The following is a 20,863-nucleotide window of genomic DNA, read 5'->3' on the forward strand; positions in this document are numbered from 1 at the left end:
TGTGACACATTAATAGGGAAATAATCAATTTGTATAAGATAACTCACCTTCTGGGGGGACAGATGTGGACAGTGATGTGTTTATGGGTAATGTGGACTCCAGTGTTGAATCTAGCCGCACTCTCTTGAATGCGAGTGACGCCTTTGGGGAAGTGCTGCGCTTGTTTTTCCCCTGTGCTTGTGGTTATCGTGGCAACAAATGAAGCGGGGAGGAAAGTATAACAACAGAGACAAAAAAGACACACAAAAAACAAGGGATGATGTGAATAGAGGGAGGCGTACATCACAGAACAAAGAAAAGAGTAAAAAGAAAGACTAGTTTAAAGATGGTGGCGTAAGAGAGGGATGAGAATAACACGAGTATGAGGATGAGCAAAATGATAGGCTGGAACATCTGGGTGGAGGACGAGTGGAGCGACAAATTGGGGAGGTTGGATTTAGTGAGGAAAGGGAAGAAACAGAATCAGCATTAAACGCTTTGCAAACATTTGTTTTTCATACGACCGATAAACACTTCAAATGTGTGTCTCACCGACAGTGGCTCCTCCGCGTCCCGGTCCTCGAGCCTCGGCACCTCCAGTCTGTCTATGAAGGTCTGCAGTTCTTTGCGGAAGGCCTTCATCTGGGCGTTAATGCGATACAGCAGCTCGTGTTCCCTAATCCTGCCCCCGTCTTCCTCTCCGCCCTCCTCCCCTCCCCTCCCGAACATCAGGTCGCCGTTCGAAACGAAGACCCTCGCCTCCGAGATGATGGTGGCCGTGTCGGCGATGAGCCGGTCGATGGTCCGGACGAGCCTCTCCGCCTCGGCGCGGATGTCGGTCATGTGCTGCCTTTCGCGCAGGCTGCACCGGCCGCCGGGCAGGAAGCGGGCCAAGGCGGAGGAGGCGCCGCCGCCGCCGCCCTCGGGCCCAGTGGGGGTGTAGAGGCCCCGCGTGGGCGTCAGGCAGCGGCTGCCGCCGTTATTGTTTCTGACCTCATCCGAGTCGCTCTCGCCACCCACGGGGCCCTCGCGTTTGCGGTGGGGTGGGAGGAGGCGGGAGGAATTGGAGTCCTCGTCGCTCTCCCGGCGACCGCTCGCCGCGCCGCCGGCATCGCTCTCTGCGTCGCTGTCCCGCGGGCTGGGCCGCAGGGAGAGGTGGGAGGCCAGGTCGTAGCGCTGCATGTTGGAGAGGAGCACGCGGTTCTCGTACTGCAGCTGCATCACCTGAAGACAGAGAGACGTTTGTGACGCTTTGTAATCAGACTTGTGTTCCTTCTCACTAGGACATACACAGCAACATGTATGGTGAAGTCAGTTTGGTGACCTTTTCATCCGGCGCCATCATCTGGTCAAAAATATTAGCAATCAACTTGTGATACCTTGCCACTTAGGTCATTAATCTGTAGCCTCGCTGCCTTTAACTCCTCCTGCAGGGCTTCCGCCTTCGCTCCGTCGATCCCTCCACCTCCCGCTCCGCCCCCGTGCCTGCCGCTCCCCTCGTGGGTGCTGGCTTTGAACCGTAGCTTGTTCAGCTCAGTGGTCACTTTCTTGTTTTGATCTTCAACGTCAGCCAGGTTCCTCCTCAGCAGCTCCGCCTCATCCTCCACCAGCTGCAGCTGCTGTCGGAGCTCCGTCACATCGTCTCCGAGGCCTCGCCCCGAGCCACCCGACGCGCCGCACCCGTCACCCTCGGCGTCCCCGCGGAGGTCGTCGAGCTCGGCCCTCAGGCCCCGGTTCTCAACCTGTGGGGTAGCGGGAGAGAAGCTCACATGACTCCCGCTGATGTATTATTCCCTCAATAGACTCATGTAGCATTGCCTGCCATTGCCTCTTACCTCCAACTCCACTATTTTTCTCCCCAGGATGTTGGCCTCCTCCTCAACCAGGCGGAGCCGGAGCTTCAGCTCAGACTCCCGGGTGGTGGGCGGACCCCCGGCCTCTCCTTTATGATGGGTGCTGTCCAGCTCACCGTAGAAGGAGCGGTACTTCTGCAGCTCTTGCTCCAGACGGTCCTTCTCTTTGTCAATCTTGGCCGTCTTCTTTCTCATGAGCACCGCTTCCTCTTTGATGAAAGCTAGCTGGCACTTGAGGTCCTCGTTGTCCTCCTGGAGCACGGAGACAACACGTCAGTGCATTCCAGTAGAAACGGTTCAAATTTAGTTCACAAAGTTCAATAAGACATAACGACGGGAGGATTTAAGATTAAAGAGTCTCTCAAAGCCAAAACGTTATCTATCATTGGACCAAGTGTGACGTCTTCTAAGTCTAAAGTATTTCCAGGAGCTCTGCAAACTCTCAGCTTTTATCTAAATATATTATAATTTAATATGATTGGCGCCCCTTGCTTTGGCCTGTCGTGGTGAAAAGCAAAATGTTTAGACCATAAACCTGCAGGATCAACGGGTTTTAATAAGTCCTATTGATGACTTCTCACAAATATGCCGAGGGAAAAGGACAAATAATTCAAACAGTACAGCAGCTGTTCCTTAAAAAGATACTTCCTGGTGATTACTCCATTACTTTGGGCAACATGAAAAAGAATTGCATTATTTTTGTACATTTGTAAAACATCAACAACAACAACAAGCTCTCACCTCTGTAGGAGTCTGTGCTAATTTCCTGTCGGTCTTCTGGATGTCCTTGCTTCCTCTTCTCTTTTGAGACTGTTGGAGGACAGAAAACGGACACATTAATGTGTGCGAGTACGACTCCTCCAAAAGCGTTCAGATTAAAGTGCACTATTCATAAACAACAAGGTGACAGGCCATATGATAGAAAGCATCAGCGTAACTTCACATTTAATCACGTAGCGCTCACCAATGTCGTGAAGATGTAGATGGATTTGGCTAAGTGTCTACCCACCTCTTTGGTTTTTTCTAGTTCATTCTGCAGGGCTTGTTTGGTCACTTCGACCTCGATGAGTTTCTGCCTCAGCTTTTCATTCTCCTCCTCCGTCTTCGTGCGCTTCTCCTCCACCTTTTCCAGCTCGTGGTGCAGCCTCACGGACACATCCTTCGCCACCTGCATCGGTTCGTTATGGTGAGGGAATCATTTTAGAATATTTTAGGATATTTATCTTCACTTTTAATTGTCTCTAACGCTGGACTTTATTATCTTTTGGGCTCAGCAGTCAGAGCTACAACCACGGCGATTATTTTATCGAAATGCAATGTTTTCACCATGTGGCAGGGACTATATCATAAGCTTACACCCATATCCTCGGGACGGCTCTCAGACAGACACAGAGAGTTAAGTAACCTTCCCCCCCCTCCCCTCCGCACCTTCAGGTCCTGCTCCAGACTCCTGAGCAGCTCCTCATCGATCTCCCCCGTCTGGGCGTAGCGCAGCCTCTTCCTCTCGGCCTTCCTCAGACGGTACTGCAGGATCCGGCAGTTTTTATTGGCCCTCTCCAGCTCACGCCTCATCTCCTGCAGCTGACACGTGTCTTCCTCGTAGAAGGTGTCCCGCATCTCGTCCATCTCGGTCCTCATCTCCTCAATTTCACACTGGGAGGGGGGGGGGGCGTAGTAAAGAATGTGTGTCACAGTTATGAGACGGTCAAGATGCAGGTCATCTCTGCTGTCTGGTTCGACTTTTGACCCCACAGAGTCAGTGCAAGTTTTGGTCTTGAGCCAAATATAGTCAGCCTCAGAGATGTGCACATTTTTTTTTTTTAAACACACTAAATGATCTGAATTCAAATGTATTTCAAGAGGGGATGTGAATTTCTTCCATTGTATTTTTAAGCACTGTGTCTTCTACCAACATTGCACATTGTTGTGCCAGTTGTTGACTCTCTTTGTCCCCCATTTCAACATATAAGATAGATATAATTGATCCGAGCAGATCGATATGATCAATAACCAATTAGTCATCTGTAGCCGGTGTATTTTCCATTTAAATCTTTATATTCTGCAGACATGGAGGATGTTCAACAGACAAATCAATGTTTACTGTAGTTCTGCAACCACACCATTTAGAGTGATGTGCCAACATGGTTTCGTGGGCCCACAGGCTTCAACTACAAATATGGATTTTCTGTCACTCTAATATGGAGAAGAAGAAAAAAACGACTGTTTTGCAGCTGGATTCCGGTGCAGAGGTGTATTCGTGTACATTTTTAAACCATTGCCTGCTGATGACACAACACTAAACAGTATCAAACCTTAAGATCTTCGTTTTCGTCCAGCAGTCTCTCCATCTCGTCTTCAAAGGCCTGGTCCTCCTGCTGTGTCACGGACCCCGCCTCTACCGCCTCCGCAGCCGGCTCCGACTCTCCCAGGGCGGCCTCCTCTGTCCCCATGTTGTCCGCCATGGTTTGCATCTTCGCCCCGCTTTTTCTCAGTCTCTTCTGCAGGTGGAACTGGATGAGTTCAGCCTGCAAGCATCCTCCCCTCCACAAACCCAAACCGAGGCCCGCGCCGCAGCCCCTCCTCCGCCTCCTCTCCCGACGGCCTCCTTCCTCGCCGGGTTTCCTCCCTTTCTCTGCCGACGGAGGCGAAGCTGTGCCGGGCAACAGACAGTGGGGGGAGTCGCCTTTGAGGCAGGGCAGGCGCAAAGCGGAGCGACGGGCCGCTGCTGATGAATCTGTCGGCTCTTCCCCGACAGCATCCGCCCTGTTTGGTCCGACTACATCAGCTTCAGCACCATCCGGGTGAACAGCTGCGCCGCCGCGGCTCTCGGGCTCCCTCTCCCTTCCGTCTGCGGACCTCAAACTGTCCCCGTGTCGGCTTTTTCCTGCGGGAAGAGGAGACCTGGACCTGCCTGGGTGTCTTGGAGCTCGCTTGGTTGCCCCTTCCTGGGCTGTAGCCGGCGAGGGAGCCCGGTGCTGCCTCCTCCTCCCTGCGCTATTGTCTGCCGACGCTGTTGACGGTGATGGAGGATCTGCAGCGCCGCTGGCGGCCGGCTTCATTTTTCTGCTCCACTGGAATAAACTCTGATTTCTCTGATTTTGTTTATCACACGTGACAACGAAATAAGCTGCTCATACACTTAAAATCATACTAAAAATCATACTAAATGACAAAGCTGCGCCCGGTTTTAATTATATTTAAACATTCTTCAACTGTAGAGGAGGGTGCTTCCTGCACGCACGCCACTAGAAGCCGCTTTTCTGCAACTGCAACCATAAACTTCACATGGGAGGTGAAGGCCGAGGCTGCTGTGTGCCCGTGACACATGGGATGTTGTCCAGTCCAGTCCAAACTAATGCATTTACACAGAGAGAGCTGCACAGAGTGGGTGGATTCTCACCGCAGCATTAAGCAGAGTCGCTGACACGGGGCACCACCAGGCAGTGTAGGGGCACTGGACGTATGACGTGACGACGTACGTAACACCAGGAAGTGACCCTCCCCCGGTTTCTTCCTCTTTCACATTTAAATTGGTTTCATTGGCATGCACAGCCATGATTAAGTAGCTACACAATTGCCAAAGCAGGCTGCACTATATAATCAATTCAAACCGTTAACATGTGTTTTTAGTTAAAGTCAGGAATAGACTTCTTCTCCGACCCCCAAGTTACCACAAATGACATATTAACTGCTAATATGTAAGATTTCTAATCTGATATTATCTGAGCTTGGCCTTGAGAGTTATCCTTTCTAACAGAAATCCTATGTTTGTGTAGAAAGAGTTTGAAAGATGAGATGCATTATGGGAATTGCATAGCAGTGTTTCTAGGGGTGGGAGTACAAGTTGGAATATCTTGGGAGTCGTGACCGTTCTTTTTAAAAAAAAAAATGTCTCTAGTAAACCCCTCAGTTTAATGAAAGATTACAATATAAATTTCAAGAGATAAAAAAAATTGTGCATATGCCTCACTCACTCTTGCCAGGAATCGCACAAGGTGTCTCCCTCATCTCGTCTGCCTCTGACCCAATGCATGTCCTGTATTTATATTCGGGCCCAGAAGAGGGGGCCCTCCTCGCGTTAAAGCGAGTCAGTCCAAGCTCCGAAGGCGATCTGTCCCACACACAGACTGAGAGCCAGTAAAACGCTGACTGTTTCCACTCCGTTAGGCTAGAATGAGCTCCTTAGTCATATAATTGCTAATGAGATAAGTGAGTGACGGGTCAGGTTTTGCAGAGATTTAACCCCTGAAAACTTACCCTTCACCCTCTAATAGACCGGCCCTCTCAAAAGGCCGGAAGGGTCCGTCTACCGTCAGTCATCCAATGAAATGACTACTTGCTACTCATCATCAAAGGCAAAAAAAGAGTCGGAGAACCAGCAATTTGTGGTACACTTTAGGAGTTTTCTTTAAAGAGTTGCATAGGAATGCATTAACTTCTGCACTACTTAATCTGGCACACAAATATGTGCCCAAGCTGCATTGTATGTGTGCATACACTTGTATGTATGCAGGTTATAGTGACCTGTGCTAAATGCCTTCAGTAGAAAAGCCTTGGCAATCCTCTTATGGCCTGGCTTAGATCCCTCTGTGTCCCCATGGAGGACAAATACTCCTCATCTCACTCATCTCATCCAGTCTACCATTCGTTTTTACACACGTACGCCTCCACCCTGAGATGCCAACACAAGTTACAAAGTGGTGCACTGTGACAAGAGGTCAGGCTGCCATGTAGTGCACGTATGTGCAGTAGGTTGGAAGGTGGAGGATGTGGAAAAAGTGGCAAAGCATGAGGGGAAAAAACTAACAAACAAACTGTGGCCTGAGACGTCGTGACATGTCAGGAATAACATATCTGAGGCATTTGGACAACAGGAAGAAGGATTTAATATACTCCATTAGTGGATCCACAATGTGGTAAAGGAGCAATGGGATATATGGAGGTTGTCGCAGGCTAATGGAGAAATGGATGCAGAGGGTTTGAATGAGGGGTAAAGTCTTTCAAATTAACCATAGTATTAAATTCACAGCAGATATCACTCGGTTGTTTCTTGTGCAAAGGAAAACGTGTGTATTTGCTAATATTTGGGGCAAAATGTGCATCTTTTAATTGCCCTGCCTGTATGGTACATAGTCATTTGCAGAATAAATCAACACCCTATCAAAACTAATCAGTTTGAGAGTAACAGGAGCAACCTCAGATTAGTGAAGGCTTCTCTTCCAGTGACCTGCTTTACTGGGCATCTCTTGGAGTGACGTGGAAATAAGCTCTTTTGGAGCTAAAGCCAATTTGCCCCCAAAGATTAGAGCAGATCTGTCTGGACAGGCCAAAGACGCAGCATACCTCTGACTCTCTCTCTCACACACACACACACACACACACACACACACACACACACACACACACACACACACACACACCTAGAAGAGCTCCTTCCATCTTCCCAGGATGGAAGTAGAGGAAAAGAAAAAAGAAGGCTTTGTCTCTAGATTAGCTTCCTAATGCGTGACAACGTGATCCTATATGTTGAGTACGGCATTGCTTCAGCATTAAACGAGCTGATTTACAACACAAAGACACACAAACATAAACTATGGGGTGCGGACATTGTCTTTATTTCAGTTATATGAGCAGCCAGAAGCTGTGTTGCTTTCATTATTATTCAGACAATGAAATAACCGTTTGATTTCTTAAAAAACCACAAAAAAAAGTTTCCCTTCAGTCCTAAATGGCAGTGAGACAATATGCAGCTGAGTTTCAACCTCTTACTGTTGCACCTCGGGCTACATTGCAGAGCGAAAGGAAATAAATCATTAGGACCCACAAAAAATATATATTTAAACAAAGATACCCATACATTTGCATAAATAAAGAAAACTACAGTCCCCCTTCCCACAAAGTGTTTTAAAACCGAGTTTTTAATTCACAATGATTACAAAGAAAACATGTCATTCTGTAAATGCAGCACAGTTAAATCCATATCAGACAGCAGAGAGATGTAAAGTCCCGGACATTTTTGGATTGGTAGGGGAAGTAGATGAATGAAAAGTACTTAAATACAGTAAATGGCAGTTGTGGATTTGTCTTTTTTCCTTCGCTAACTTTGCGCAACTGTAATTATGAGTAAACTTAAATTTACCCCCACCCCTCACACACACGAATCAAGAAAAAAAAAATGCATCTGTTTTTTTTGTTGGTAATAGTTAAATTCATTAAAACTCGTATCGAGCGCTAGAAAATAAATGAGCATATTAAAGACTAAGTCAGCTTTTTGGTTAAAACAATACTGGAATCCAGAGTACAAAAGTTGGAGGTGAATTTTGGTCGATTAAGTTCTAGGATGCTGAGCAGATTGTAGGTCCTATAATACTTTGGTCCTATTACGGTGCAAGTTGGACAGAAGAGCACGGAGCCTACGCGATCAGCATCGTACTTGTTATGGAGACAACCAACACCCCTCTCTTCCTCTCATAACCCATTACAGACACAAACACACACTTTCTACCCTTTCACCTGTTCAATCTGGTCACAAATCACATCTTTCTACATTATTGTGCAGGGATGGTGAAGCCAGTCTGGCTTCTGTTCATCCCTACCCCGCTCTCCTTCTCTGGCCCCCCCCCCCTTTTTTTTTTTTTTTTAAAAACAAACTGTCTTTTTTTAAATTTATTTATTTTTTAAATCGCCGATGCGAAGCCCCTCTTTCCTTCTTCACTCCCTCTTCGCTCTTCCTTTCTTTTGCCTCTTCCCGTTGTCCTCCAGCTCCTCCGCTTTGCTGTGACCGTTAGCCACCGCAGAGGTGCCGTTCGCCACGGGCTTGCCGGCCTTCTGCGAGGAGGAGGGTTTGCGTCGGTAAGCGTGGTAGTAGAAGTTGGCGAAGAGGATGATGAAGGTGACGGCGTAGCCAATCAGAGCCCACTGCATCCAGGCTGGGAACGGGCAGCCTGTGTAGAGGGAGTGGCCCGCGTGGCCGATGGTCACGTGGAACTGGATCTGTTGGACGCGCACAACGTATATGCACGTTATTCAAATGATTAAGCACAATAAAACAACATGATGTGCAGTTTTTTAAAATACTGCACATAAAAAAAAACACTTTTTAGATGGGGACTTTTATTGAAATAGACAATATAAGTATATATCTGGGACCCAACTGCAATGTAATGTCTTAACAACAACAACAGTATAATTCGTGCTAATAAAATGGTGCTATTTCAAGGATATTTCACCAAAAACATCCAAACAGAAGCAAATGCATAAAGCAATAATGCAATACCCACCATCTGAATAATGGTGAGGTATTTCTTCCACCAGAGGTACTTCTGCATCTGAGGTCCCAAAGCTGCCAGGCCGTAGTAACCGTACATGAGCACGTGGATGGAGGAGTTGATGGTTGCACCAAAAAATGCTGTGGGAAGATGAAAAGGGTTGAATTTTTTAGTTATTTATAACTGGCTGGCGTGCAACTGAATGCCAGCTCTTTATCTTTATCAATCTGAGGAGTTCAACAGCCGGGGCGATTAAGATCCTTTTCACTCACATTGTCCACCGGGGACCCACTTCATGCCGATCCACCACAGGATGAACATGGTGCAGTGGTGGTAGACGTGGAGGAAGCTGACCTGGGTGAACTTCTTCCTCAGGATGAAAAAGACGGTGTCCAGGAACTCCACTCCTTTGGAGATGTAGTACCACCAGAGAGCAGACGCTATCTGGAGACATGACACACGGGGCGGAGGGAATTACTGCCGCTCGTCTTAGACGCCAGTGAAACCGATAAAGATGAAAGGCTTTAGACTGCGGATACAACGTGCAGACATTGATGTGCTACTCATTACAGTCATACTTAAGGTCAAAGTTAATCAGCCCGTTACCTTATTCCACTCGTGTAGGAAAGTTGAGTGAAGTATTACTTCTGCAGAGAGCACTTTTTATGAATATATTTGTGAACATGGTATGAAAAAAAAAAAGAAATAGAAAATACAAAACTTAATTGAGGAAAAGATAATCATCTAGCTTAAAACATACGGTAAAGTAAGGATCATAGTGTACATAACAACATACTTGATACCACTAAGATATCCTATATTAAGAGTAATTGTATGTTATACAGTATATTTATACATACAGTATATACAGTACATGTATATACTGTATTCGCTATTAGCCGTCCCACAGTCCCACAGCAAGATGGCACAAACCACTCGTGTGTGTTCTCCTATTTGACTCTTGAATCGTCGCAGCCTGAAACACACACACCCACACACACACATATGCAACACGATGCACATGCTTGGCTCTGTAAGCCACGGCGGTGTGGCACCACGCCACCATGAAAGAGCCTGAGGTTGGAGACAGGGGGGGAGGAGCGGTGTGGTGGTGAGACCAATTACTCCAGCCTATGTGAGTGGAGGCCACACCCTGTTTTTACCGAAATCCCTTGGAGACTTCAACTTAAAATCCCTCTTTTCTCCTTAAACCCCATGATACTGATGCTGTCTAAAGGTAGAAACACTTGTCTTGGTCGTCGCGTACACAGGTGTGTGTGTGTGTCGATGTGTCAGGTGACGTGTGTGTCGGAGGGAGCTTACCCTGACTTCGTTGACATCGTTGGAGTAGCTGACCGGCTGACAGAGGTAGCTGTACCCGGCTGATCTAGAGGCTAGTAGGAGCTGGTGGGAAGAAAGAAAGCACAAACTCTGAGAATATATCTGCGAGGAAACTTTATCTTTCTAAGATACGGAGAAAACAGCGAACACACTCTCCTTTTGAAAAGAGTGTCTATTAAACCACTTCAGAATCTGCATCCTGCAGGACCCGCTGCAGCTTACTTTTCAATAGAGTGGACGTGTCCTAAAACACAAAGCGTCGCTACCTTATCTGCTTTTTAAAGAAAAGATCTTGCTCTAGTCCTTGGTTGAGAGGACGGACGTAAAAACGTTGTGTTCAACCTTTAAAGTGGTTCACCTGCGAGTGATTGTCTTGTCTTTTCTTGCCTTTCATGTATTCTGTGTGAGCAACAAGTGAAGTTCAGCAAGTGTTTCTATAGTGTATTAAGCTAAAGTTGTTTGTAAAAATTAGACGTATAGACTCTATAAACATAGTACTCAGTAGTTATATGTCTGGAAATGTTCGTGTGCATAATGTCTCTGCCTTTAATGTTAAAATGTTAAAATGTGAGTGACAGTCAGTAGTCAGCAGCTGGAGGAAAAGCTTGTGTATGTCTTGTTTCACTTCGTCGTATCACGCAGTGATGCATGAAGATAATCTGCGTGTCCTTACCTCTTTGGCGATGTAGAAGTTGAGGACCACCATGCTGAAGTTGTAGACTATGAGGGTCTTCCTGAGTATGTAGGGCTGGCGGTCCTGCATGTATCTAGGCCCCGCCCACAGGAAGAGCAGGTACAGGCAGCTGATGGCCAGAGTGGGGATGGGAGACGACATCATCGGCCAGCTCTCCACCCTCTTGTCTGGAGGAAACGAGGGGGTGGGGAAAATGTGAGGTATGACGGTTAAACAACAGAACCACTGTTGGTCAAATTAACACGCATGTAACGCACAACATGCCTCCTAAAACAGATATTACATTGTAGCATTCTGATGAACAGCTACGCAGAAAAGTTCAAGTACAATCCAGAGCTTTTTACAAAAGGTAATGATAACAATTTACACAACGCACAGGATAACGCGCCTCTTTACTGGCTGCTTCCTGGTTCAACTTTGACTTACCGCATAGTGTACATATCATTACCAGGAACATAACATGGTCAAATTGGGCAGTTTTCTGTTCCCCGATCTGTACGCTGGTGACTAAAATCTTATATATCTTATCACGACGACGATATCACATCTGCTCTTGTGTCTTTTATAAACAAGTGATTGTAAAGATCTTACCTGCTATAGTAAGGCCCCATTTGTAAAATTCTACAGTATCGTTCACCAGATGTGTCACAGCCTCCATGGCTCTTCCTTTTGGTCCTGATTATACTGAGAAAAAGAGAGAAGAAGAGGGAGAGAGGCAAGAGAGGCAGCGTCAGTGAGAGTCACCCAAATTAAATTACAGGCCGTACGTATCCTATCATCGTAATGAGCAGAATTAGGAGGCTGCGTAACCACGGTGTGTGTGTGTGTGTGTGTGTGTGTGTGTGTGTGTGTGTGTGTGTGTGTCACTCTCTACGAACGCACTCGTAAAATACTGCAACATCTGCATCTGTGCACATGTTCATCCAGCCAAAGACGTCGAGACCGGTCCCCGAAGAGAATAATGTTCAGCTTCGTATCAAAGTTTGCAGGGTGTCTTATCAGCTCACGTGGCAAGTGAAAGGGATTTGTGTCACGCTGTCATGTATGCAACAGAATATAACCATAAATGAATGCATATAGCGTTTTTTTTTCTTCATTTCCCATTGCACATTGTAGTATTGCTGCAAACATCCCAAAGGACCATGTTAGGCCTCTCTTTTCCTGCCCTCATTAGAAACAGCATGGCAGCATTAACCTCCACAAGCCGTTAATGCACTTTCCATTGATTCCTATGAAGAATCTGGCCAGTTTGAGATAACTGCAGGAAACGGGATGTATGATACGGGGTCATTTGTTTCCCTCCGTTTCTGACACTTTTTCATATAGACTTAACAATTCTTCTATTAACCTCCTTTTAATTTACTCACCGACAGGACAGATATGACACGAATAAACCAAACAAAAAATATATAATAGCGGTATATGCTACACCAAGGGAGACATGTGCACCCAATTGACTGTAATTAAGCAGCATTGCATAACAAACACTTATTATCCACCTGAGAGCAGGTGTCTCCGTATTAATCTATAATTAATCCCATGCGTCAGATCAGATGCCCTTTCAATAATTAATAGCTCTGTATACAGTGACTACCAACGAGTGTGCACTGACAAGATAATGCTGAGTATTAAGAGCATTATTGCACACGGGGTATGCACTAAATAAACTGCCTGACTTTCTTTCTTTTTTTTTTCTCTCTCTCTCTCTCTTTTTTTTTGTGTTGCCGGACTTCATATAACAACAGACCCAACCCGGGGTTTACTTTAGTTGCAGTGGGCCGCGGAGGGAGCTCACACAGAGAGGGTTAACCGGGTTTGTGCGCACACAAAAAGACAGCGGCGCATGTGTCAGCAGGTTTCACTCGGACCGCTCAAGAGGCTTAAATTCAATTGATCAACGAGCTTACATGTAGGCCTAAGTCCAAATGCCCAACGACCCACCAGCCTGTTGGATGGTTATCTGCCTCCATGTGCTATGGCACACTGAGAGGATACACACCTCGTTCACGAGGAAAAGAAGAGTGGATAACACTTGCACACATGTTATTATAACAGTTATTGTGATAATAGCAATATCACATGTATACAAAACTGTCTGATTTGTTTTTTTGTTTTTTAAACAGGCTCTCCCGCAGCCAGTTTACACTTCAAATGTAATCATAATGTTTCTTTTTAGAGTGAATGGAGACTAACATAATAATATCTGCAAACTAAACTATAATAAACGTCATGAAAAGTGTCTCCCACCTGAACCCACGTAGAAATAATTCACTTGTCCGAAGGACAAAGGGCTGGGCTGGTTTCCCAGCAAGGCTTTTTAATTAAGCCCCAAAAATACGACTAAATATTGGGAGAATTTTTATTTAAATGTAAATGCAGGAAAAGCATCACAACGATAAAAAAAAACACCCCACTTCAACGCAGCAGACGTGCACAATTGTTTTTAACAAACCGGTACTCACGTCCTCGATATTTAAGAGCGTGTAATGACATCCGGTGCAATTTGATGCCCAACTCCTCTCCAGTTACTGCTTCGCTCCTCTTCTTCTTCTTTCTTCCTCTTCTTCCTCTTCTGCCCGTCACCGCTACTCAGTTTCTACGCCGCTCCGGTTACAGGTCGACATTAAACAACAATTTTTGGCAAGAAACTAGACAAGGCAAGTGGAAATATATGTATATAGATGGGGCCAATTATGCATTCAGTCCGTGCCGGCCGCTCAGCCGCATCATCTTCTTGCAATCTCCTAGACGCCGAGAAGCCAGATGGCATTGCGCATGCGGGAATTCACTCCCCGTGAGACACGTGCGTGCGCGCGCAGCCGCGTTTATCCTCGGTATCTATTACCATTACTATACAACTAAAGACAACAATGAACCAGCTAATTAACCAACAAACGAACATGTAAATACACTACTCCAATGGGCTTCTTGTGAATGGATACACTCAGCATATGTTTCCATAACCTAAACATATTTTTCCATAAATCCATTCATCTCCATTGGCTCTGCAGCTAGATGGCGATAGCGTGTCCTCCCCTGTCGTCACTGGCCGGGTTATCCCACTAGATGGTGCTGTCGAGCCATCGTTGGCTCTTCTCCCTCAGGAGGGATGAGGTTTCTTTGAAGGAAGCCTGGTGAGCTCGAAAAAAAACCTTCCCTTTTTACTCTGTAGTCGACCCGAACCTCCAGCTATAAGCCACATTGTAATAAGTCTCTGACAGAGTTCATTATGTTATTTGCCCCAAACTGCAAAGTCACAAAGGACATTTAGTCCATAGATCTTCATGCACATCCGGGGTCTTTTGGCACAGCGTGGTGTGGACGGTGCCATATTTCTGGCCACCCGGTTCATGCAGAGAGTCTCTATCCTTTTTCTTTTTATCATTTATGTATTTCTTACTTTGATTTTCCATGAGCTAGGCTGACAGATGCAGCTGGACTGTGTTAACGTGGCCCATATTAAAGCGGCTATAACATTTTTTTACATTTAGTAAAGAAATAGAGCGTGAGCGTGTGTGTGCATGAACGGAATTACGTAAGTACAATGTGTCAAAAATAAATTAGGAACATATTTGTATATTTCAGAGGATACAGGGTGTGAAGACGTCTTTCTATTCCACTCAACGTGAACAATAAGTAAATTCTAAAGTAAATTATGTATGCACATGACAAAGAATGCAATTGAAAAGTTCTGGCCTCAGGATTGAGCAAGAATGTGGTCCGCTTTATTGAAGTAACTTGCAGTCAAACATCTTGATATCTGTTGTCTACAGTCTTTCAATGTCTTTAGGTGTAAGTACTGTAGAAGATATGTCTACGTATGCAGCTTAAACTACGGCTGGTTTCACCTTCCCGTCCTTTTAGGCGGTGCAGGTTTGCACGTGTGGTACTGGTCTGAAAACCCCCAAACAGATCCCCGATGAGGAGAACCTGCAGCCTCCTCGATGTGCGTGTGCAAGTTTGTGAGTGAGATAAAACTAAGTTTGCATCAAGTGTTTTACTTCTAAAAAAATTTAAAAAAAGAGAGCTTTACTTAAGTGTTTCAGATTCACACACATCTGTGTGTGGTCCTTCAGTTTGGCGTGTTAAAAACGTGGTCAACATTCATGTGAAGGAGGCACGTTGGCGTCCTATAATGAGAAGTGTCGTGACTCCGGGTCTGTAGCTCCACCGACCACATCATCTGGAAGGTTGGACTGGCTGCAGATCGCCGGGTGAATCAATACACTTCATATTGGAACGGCCCTGGATGGGCGCACAAACAGTTTCTGTGCAAAGTGGAACGACATCTGGAAAGAGTCCCTTTGAGCCGCGGCCGCTCGGATTTGTGGTGTTTTCTTTGCATACTTTCTACACGTCAAAGAATCGATTTAAGATGGACGCGCTTATTACAGTAAAGATATGGTTGTACAAGTGAAATATTAACATTTCAAATAGGACAATGAATATAAAAGTCGAGAAGGAGACAACATTGAAAAGACAATCGAAGAGTAATAGGATCATATTGAACATATCATGTGAGAGGAATGAGAGTCAAGAAGAAGGAACCAAACAAAGTGTTTACTCATATTCAAATGACTTTGACCACATCCATGTACAACAGGAAGAACAACATACATTCTTCAACGGTTATGTAAGCACTAAAAGACCGTATTCTCTTAGTGAAGGTTAATATGGGCTTCATAAGGTTTACCTTTTGTCATCAGAGAAGCATTTTTCGTTGTATTGATTCTCATCTTGGAAAGTACACGCAATGTTGAGAGACCTTATGAAATGCCTGCATGACTGTATCTGAATCCTCTTTGAGTCAAAGTGTAAAAGTGGCTTTTTAGTAGAGTTCAAGTGTCATGGTGACTGAACTTCCTGTTTTCACCCTTCCTTATTTCTTCTTCCCCTGTCTTCTTCATGTCTTTTCTCTTCTCATTCTTGTCCTGTTTGCTGCTCGTCCTTTCACTTCACTTCAGTCCCAGTTCACCCCGTGTCGTGTTTTCACGGCTTGTAATGTTAGTGTCAGTTCATCTCACACTTCTCTTTACGGCCTTCATATTTCACTTCACATCTGGCTGTGCCGTCTTTTCAAATAGGGTACACACTTTCACACTTTCCAACCCGGCATAGCCGTCTCTAAGTGGTCCCCAAAGCATCCATCAGAGTCATATTAGCTGGCGATTTATGCTGGAACGGCACTGTGCACAAACCACCAAAATGTGTCAAGGAAATGATCTTCTGCTGCTCGCATTGACAGCCGAATGGGATGAACCACTTTCCACATACCTCTGGAGCGGTGCACTGCTGTAAACAACAGTTTTTTAAATGATGCAAGAGCGCAGAGATATAGCTCAGTCACGATGTACTCACAAAGTCCTGCTACTTTAACAACTAGTGCAGACGGAGCATTACAGGCTGTTGGAGATGTGGCTCTTTAGAGTGTGCACAGCATATACTTACTTTTATCAATGGTTCCTCTGTGTGTATTAGTATGCATGTGATCTCATGTCCCTATGTTAAACCCAGTGGAGTACACCATTCTCATATGCAAACATTTCCTATAAACGTCTGAATTCGTGCTCCTTTCATTAGCGCTCCTGCCCTAACTACAGTTTCTCTGATTGCATCTAGTCCTTTGCATCAGAGTCTTTTAAATATGGTTTTAATTTGAAAGACTCATGCATGAGGCTGAGCTTTAACTGGCTTTTCATTCAGTAGCGGATCTCTCTCTGTCTCTCGTGGCTCACTAGATGTGGCATTAGGTCACAGCTTGTGCCATTTGTTTAGGTTAACTTGGCTTTGAGCTGGTCACATTTCTATGTACTCTACATGTACGCACACACACACACACACACACACACACACACACACACACACACACACACACACACACACACACACACAGTGTCTTGTCCTCATTTGGCCTTCGCATAAGGCATCCCCTCCCCTGCTACAGTGGGTGGAATTACCTCAGCACAGAGCTGGTGATGGACCAGTGTTCCTGTTTCAGGCCTACTGTTACTTTCTTTCTTCCTCTTTGCCCCCCCCCTCCAGTCAGTTTCCATTTATTTAGTTTTCAGTTATTTACAGTGTACACTTCCCGTCTCTCAACGTTTAACCATCGTCTTTTCCCAGATGCTTTAATAGTCGGTGGCTTTGCAAATAATTCCAGTAAGATGTATCTTTATTCAGCCCTTTCCAGTTAAGCCTCAGTTGCAGCACGACAAATATAAACTACACTTCCAGAGAAGTAAAGATGACATGTAAAGATGGGGATTTTCTGATAACGACTTCTTCTGAAATAAAATTAAATTAAAAAAAATACCAGTAATTATTACATCTCTCATGCAGGGAGGGCCGAGCAACCGTATCATTCAGAAGGGTGAGTGTTATAATCACGTCCAGTAGATAATCTGAGAGCTGAACTCAAAACTAAGTGCGGAGGCTGAACTAACCGCTTCGAGAATCCTCTTCCTACAACTCAGCGAGAAGTCAGGATATAGATGCAAATTATTAGGACGTCTGTTTTCTATAAATAGGTCTCAGCGTTTCAAAACACACAGATATGGACACCGTGTGAACGTGTCATCAAAGGGCACGTGTGTGTGTGCTCATGTTTTTGTAGTAAGAAACGTGATCATTGAGGACTATCGGGTGTGATACACTATTTTTCTTACTTTTTGGGGTCGACCTGTCGATCACTAATAAGTGCAAACCATAATAGAAGGGGAGGTCTCTTGGAGGGCCTCTTCTCCTCTGATGAAACCTGAGTCTTTGCTCTAAGCTGCAGTAGGAATGACATTCTTTGTCTTGGCTACAGACGCAGCAGCAAATGGACCCCAGTAACCACAAATCCACTTGTTATTGAAAAACCTAGATCATATTCAGCTCATATTTACATAATGTGAAACACACAAGCTCCCCTTTACCCACTTTATGCACTCTTGCTAGTGATGCGTGACTCTTGATGTGAACATTATTGTTCTATATGTCTCTAAGAATATGGCAATATTTTTTTTTTCCTGAGACTAAAGCTCGCTGGAAGCTTGCGCTTTGCTCACTGACGTGTAGTTACTACAGGAAATCTGATTCTCCGGACCTTTCCTTGCTGGCACGCCGTGCGCAGCCATTCATTTTGCCGACATGGAGCACAATGTGTCACAGCGCATTGGTAGATGGTGTAATGCAAAATCCATAATAAAGATAAATAAATACGGCCACACAAAACCAGTTATTAGATCAGTTTTAGTGTTGCCAGAAGTTTGAGGTGTCGCCAACAATGATGGTCTGCAACTGTGGCCTGGAAAGCAGGAGTCAACACAAGGCCCATCCAGCACAATGTGGTCACTGAGTATATTTACAGCTGGTTCAGGATCAGCTCTGCCAATAAGCCCATAACCGGGACATGGTTAATGTGCAGATAGGCTACACTGCCTATTTAAGTTTGCTTGAGCTCTACTTTCTGGCCTGTTTTTTTAGTATTGTCAAACCTGTTTTTATTAGGTTTCTAGAAGTCAGCTAAAGTACATAACAAACCTTTAAAAGTCTCACAGATTATTCAAAAAATCGGTTCCCTAAATTATTTATTATGGAATACATTCTGATACATTATTGTTTGATTTTATTGAACTTTTATGGCTTGTTTCTATTGTCACGCACATGACATGGATGCTGTGCGGCGCTGCTATTAGTCCCGCTTAAAGGAGCAGTGTGTAGGACATAGTGGGATTTATTGGAAGAAAGGGAATTATAAAATACATAACTATGTTTTCAATAATGTACAATCACCGTAAACAAACAAATATTTAGTTTTTGCTTATAATGAGCCGTATTTTTACGGCCCACGTAGTTTGGAAAGGGAGGGGTGAGCGAAGGGGAGTTCAATCGGATCCAATTTGTAATCGTTACACTAGGCTCCACAAAACCCTACAAACCGCGGTTTCTTCAGCCTCCTGCCCTCGGGGAGGAGATACCGGAGCCTCCGGGCTCGCACCACCAGACTGTCAAACAGCTTCATCCTCCTTTTAGACACATATGTCTAAATTATGCTGCTAAAACACCATGTCCGATTGCTGCTAAAATACACATGTAAAGTCTCATAGTTTTTATAGTATCTTAACTTATATGTTGTCTACATGTTCTTTGTTGTTATCTGTTTTGCACTTTATTATCATTATTATTATTATTATTATCACTTTTATCACTTTATGTTGGACAAGGGGAGAAACACAATTTCAGATCTTTGTATGTTTGCACATCGAAGAAATGACAAATAAAGCTGACTTTGACTTTTTTAATTAATTAAATAGAACTTAAACTGGTTCCTGTGTTATACTAATCCTCATACATTAATACTCATACTTACTTTTATGTACTGTACCATTTTCACAATGTACACGATGTGCACTGATGGATGTCAATGAATGACCAGTGAAACTTAAAGGATACTGTGGCAGTTTTGCACGTCACATTCACAAAGTTGGGGGACCTTTAACCCCCATAATGCAACTCAAAGGCATCTGTCATTAGACCGTCTGTGCCTGTTGAATACCCTCATCTTTCAAACTCCATGACCCTAGTTTATAAAGCAGATTTGCAAAACAAAGAAAATTGTTTTTCCAAACATTCCTTATTTTGTTTTCCTTCCTCTTTCAGCCATGTTCCTGGAGCTGAATCCCCTCTTGTCTGGAGCTTGAAATTCACTTCTGTGTGTGAGCATTTCTTCAGTGTGAGCGCACGACTCTCAACTCGCTTCCATTCGTATGTGGTAAGGTAAGTGGGACAGCATTAGTTGTAGGAAGGAACTGCAGGTATAGCAGTCGGTAGTTAATCCTCTGCCCCACAGAGCTCAAAGCCTCTCAGCACTTGTCACGTTCTGTTACTGTTAATCTGAACTGGATGCGCTGCCAACGGGATGACCCACTGCCTGCGCCCCCGCCTTGGCTGAGGTCAACGATGGCATCACTCACAGAGGCAGGGGTGGCCTGTGCCAGCCAAACAAAACAATATTTTTGATAAGGAATTCCCATTTGATAGACCCCACTGAGGGTGAGTTATTCATTCAGAGAGAACGCAGATGTTTACTGCTCCGCTGCACAGAATTTGTCAGCTCACTCTTTGCAATGGACAGTCTTTTGGAAAATATACATAGAACAGAGGGAGGGACTTTAATTTAGGACATATACGCAGCCACTACCCCTTCGTACCTACTAGGCAGCTGCTCTGTGAAATGGTTGCACCAATCTTAAACTCTTTTTTATTGTTTGAGCGGGTCTTGATCAGCAGTCAGGGTTGTGTGGGCTTTAAAGCAGAGCATGTGTGCACATAATAGACCAGGCGTGCAGGTATTCGTTGGCTCTGTGTGCTGCTGTATATCTAGGATCCACCAGTGATGGCCAGTAGAGAGCATGAAAGCCTGAGGCACCTCCACCTTGGCTTCACTTTTCGGACCAGGAGGTGGCCGCCTGTGTGAAATAGAATAAAGGTCATGTCATGCTGGATGGATCACAGCAACTATATAAATAGTACAATACACACTAGCCTCTCCCACATGGACCACTGCAGAGACACTTATATGAGAGAATGCTGTTCATAGGCTGCTTGTTGACACCTTTTATATGAGTGTAATGTTTACTCAGAGTAGTACACAATCAAAACTGCACTTCTTGGGTCGTAAGCGTGAGATCTGTGACGGTAATGTGTCATCTTGCCAGCTTGCTCTCGCACATGCACGTGCACTC

At 45.0% G+C, this 20,863-nt stretch overlaps 2 protein-coding genes across 2 annotated transcripts; both read right to left on the reverse strand.

Annotated features, from left to right (window-relative positions):
* Positions 1–282: 282 nt before the first annotated feature.
* On the reverse strand, positions 283–4,891 carry LOC117727537 (protein SOGA3-like). Its single transcript, XM_034527900.1, has 8 exons — positions 4,145–4,891; positions 3,261–3,485; positions 2,842–3,000; positions 2,574–2,642; positions 1,815–2,084; positions 1,359–1,721; positions 532–1,203; positions 283–393 (listed from the first exon to the last, which is right to left on the reverse strand). The coding sequence occupies exons 1-8, from the start codon at positions 4,889–4,891 to the stop codon at positions 283–285; spliced, it is 2,616 nt and encodes an 871-aa protein (XP_034383791.1).
* Positions 4,892–7,425: 2,534 nt separating this feature from the next.
* LOC117727264 (elongation of very long chain fatty acids protein 4-like) lies at positions 7,426–13,936 on the reverse strand. Its single transcript, XM_034527463.1, has 7 exons — positions 13,598–13,936; positions 11,727–11,819; positions 11,115–11,302; positions 10,424–10,504; positions 9,373–9,544; positions 9,113–9,240; positions 7,426–8,825 (listed from the first exon to the last, which is right to left on the reverse strand). Exons 2-7 carry the CDS (start codon positions 11,791–11,793, stop codon positions 8,544–8,546), a joined length of 918 nt encoding a protein of 305 aa, XP_034383354.1. The 5' UTR covers positions 11,794–11,819; positions 13,598–13,936; the 3' UTR covers positions 7,426–8,543.
* Positions 13,937–20,863: the final 6,927 nt, after the last annotated feature.

Source organism: Cyclopterus lumpus, chromosome 24 (genome assembly GCF_009769545.1).
Source record: "Cyclopterus lumpus isolate fCycLum1 chromosome 24, fCycLum1.pri, whole genome shotgun sequence".
Classification (NCBI taxonomy): domain Eukaryota; kingdom Metazoa; phylum Chordata; class Actinopteri; order Perciformes; family Cyclopteridae; genus Cyclopterus; species Cyclopterus lumpus.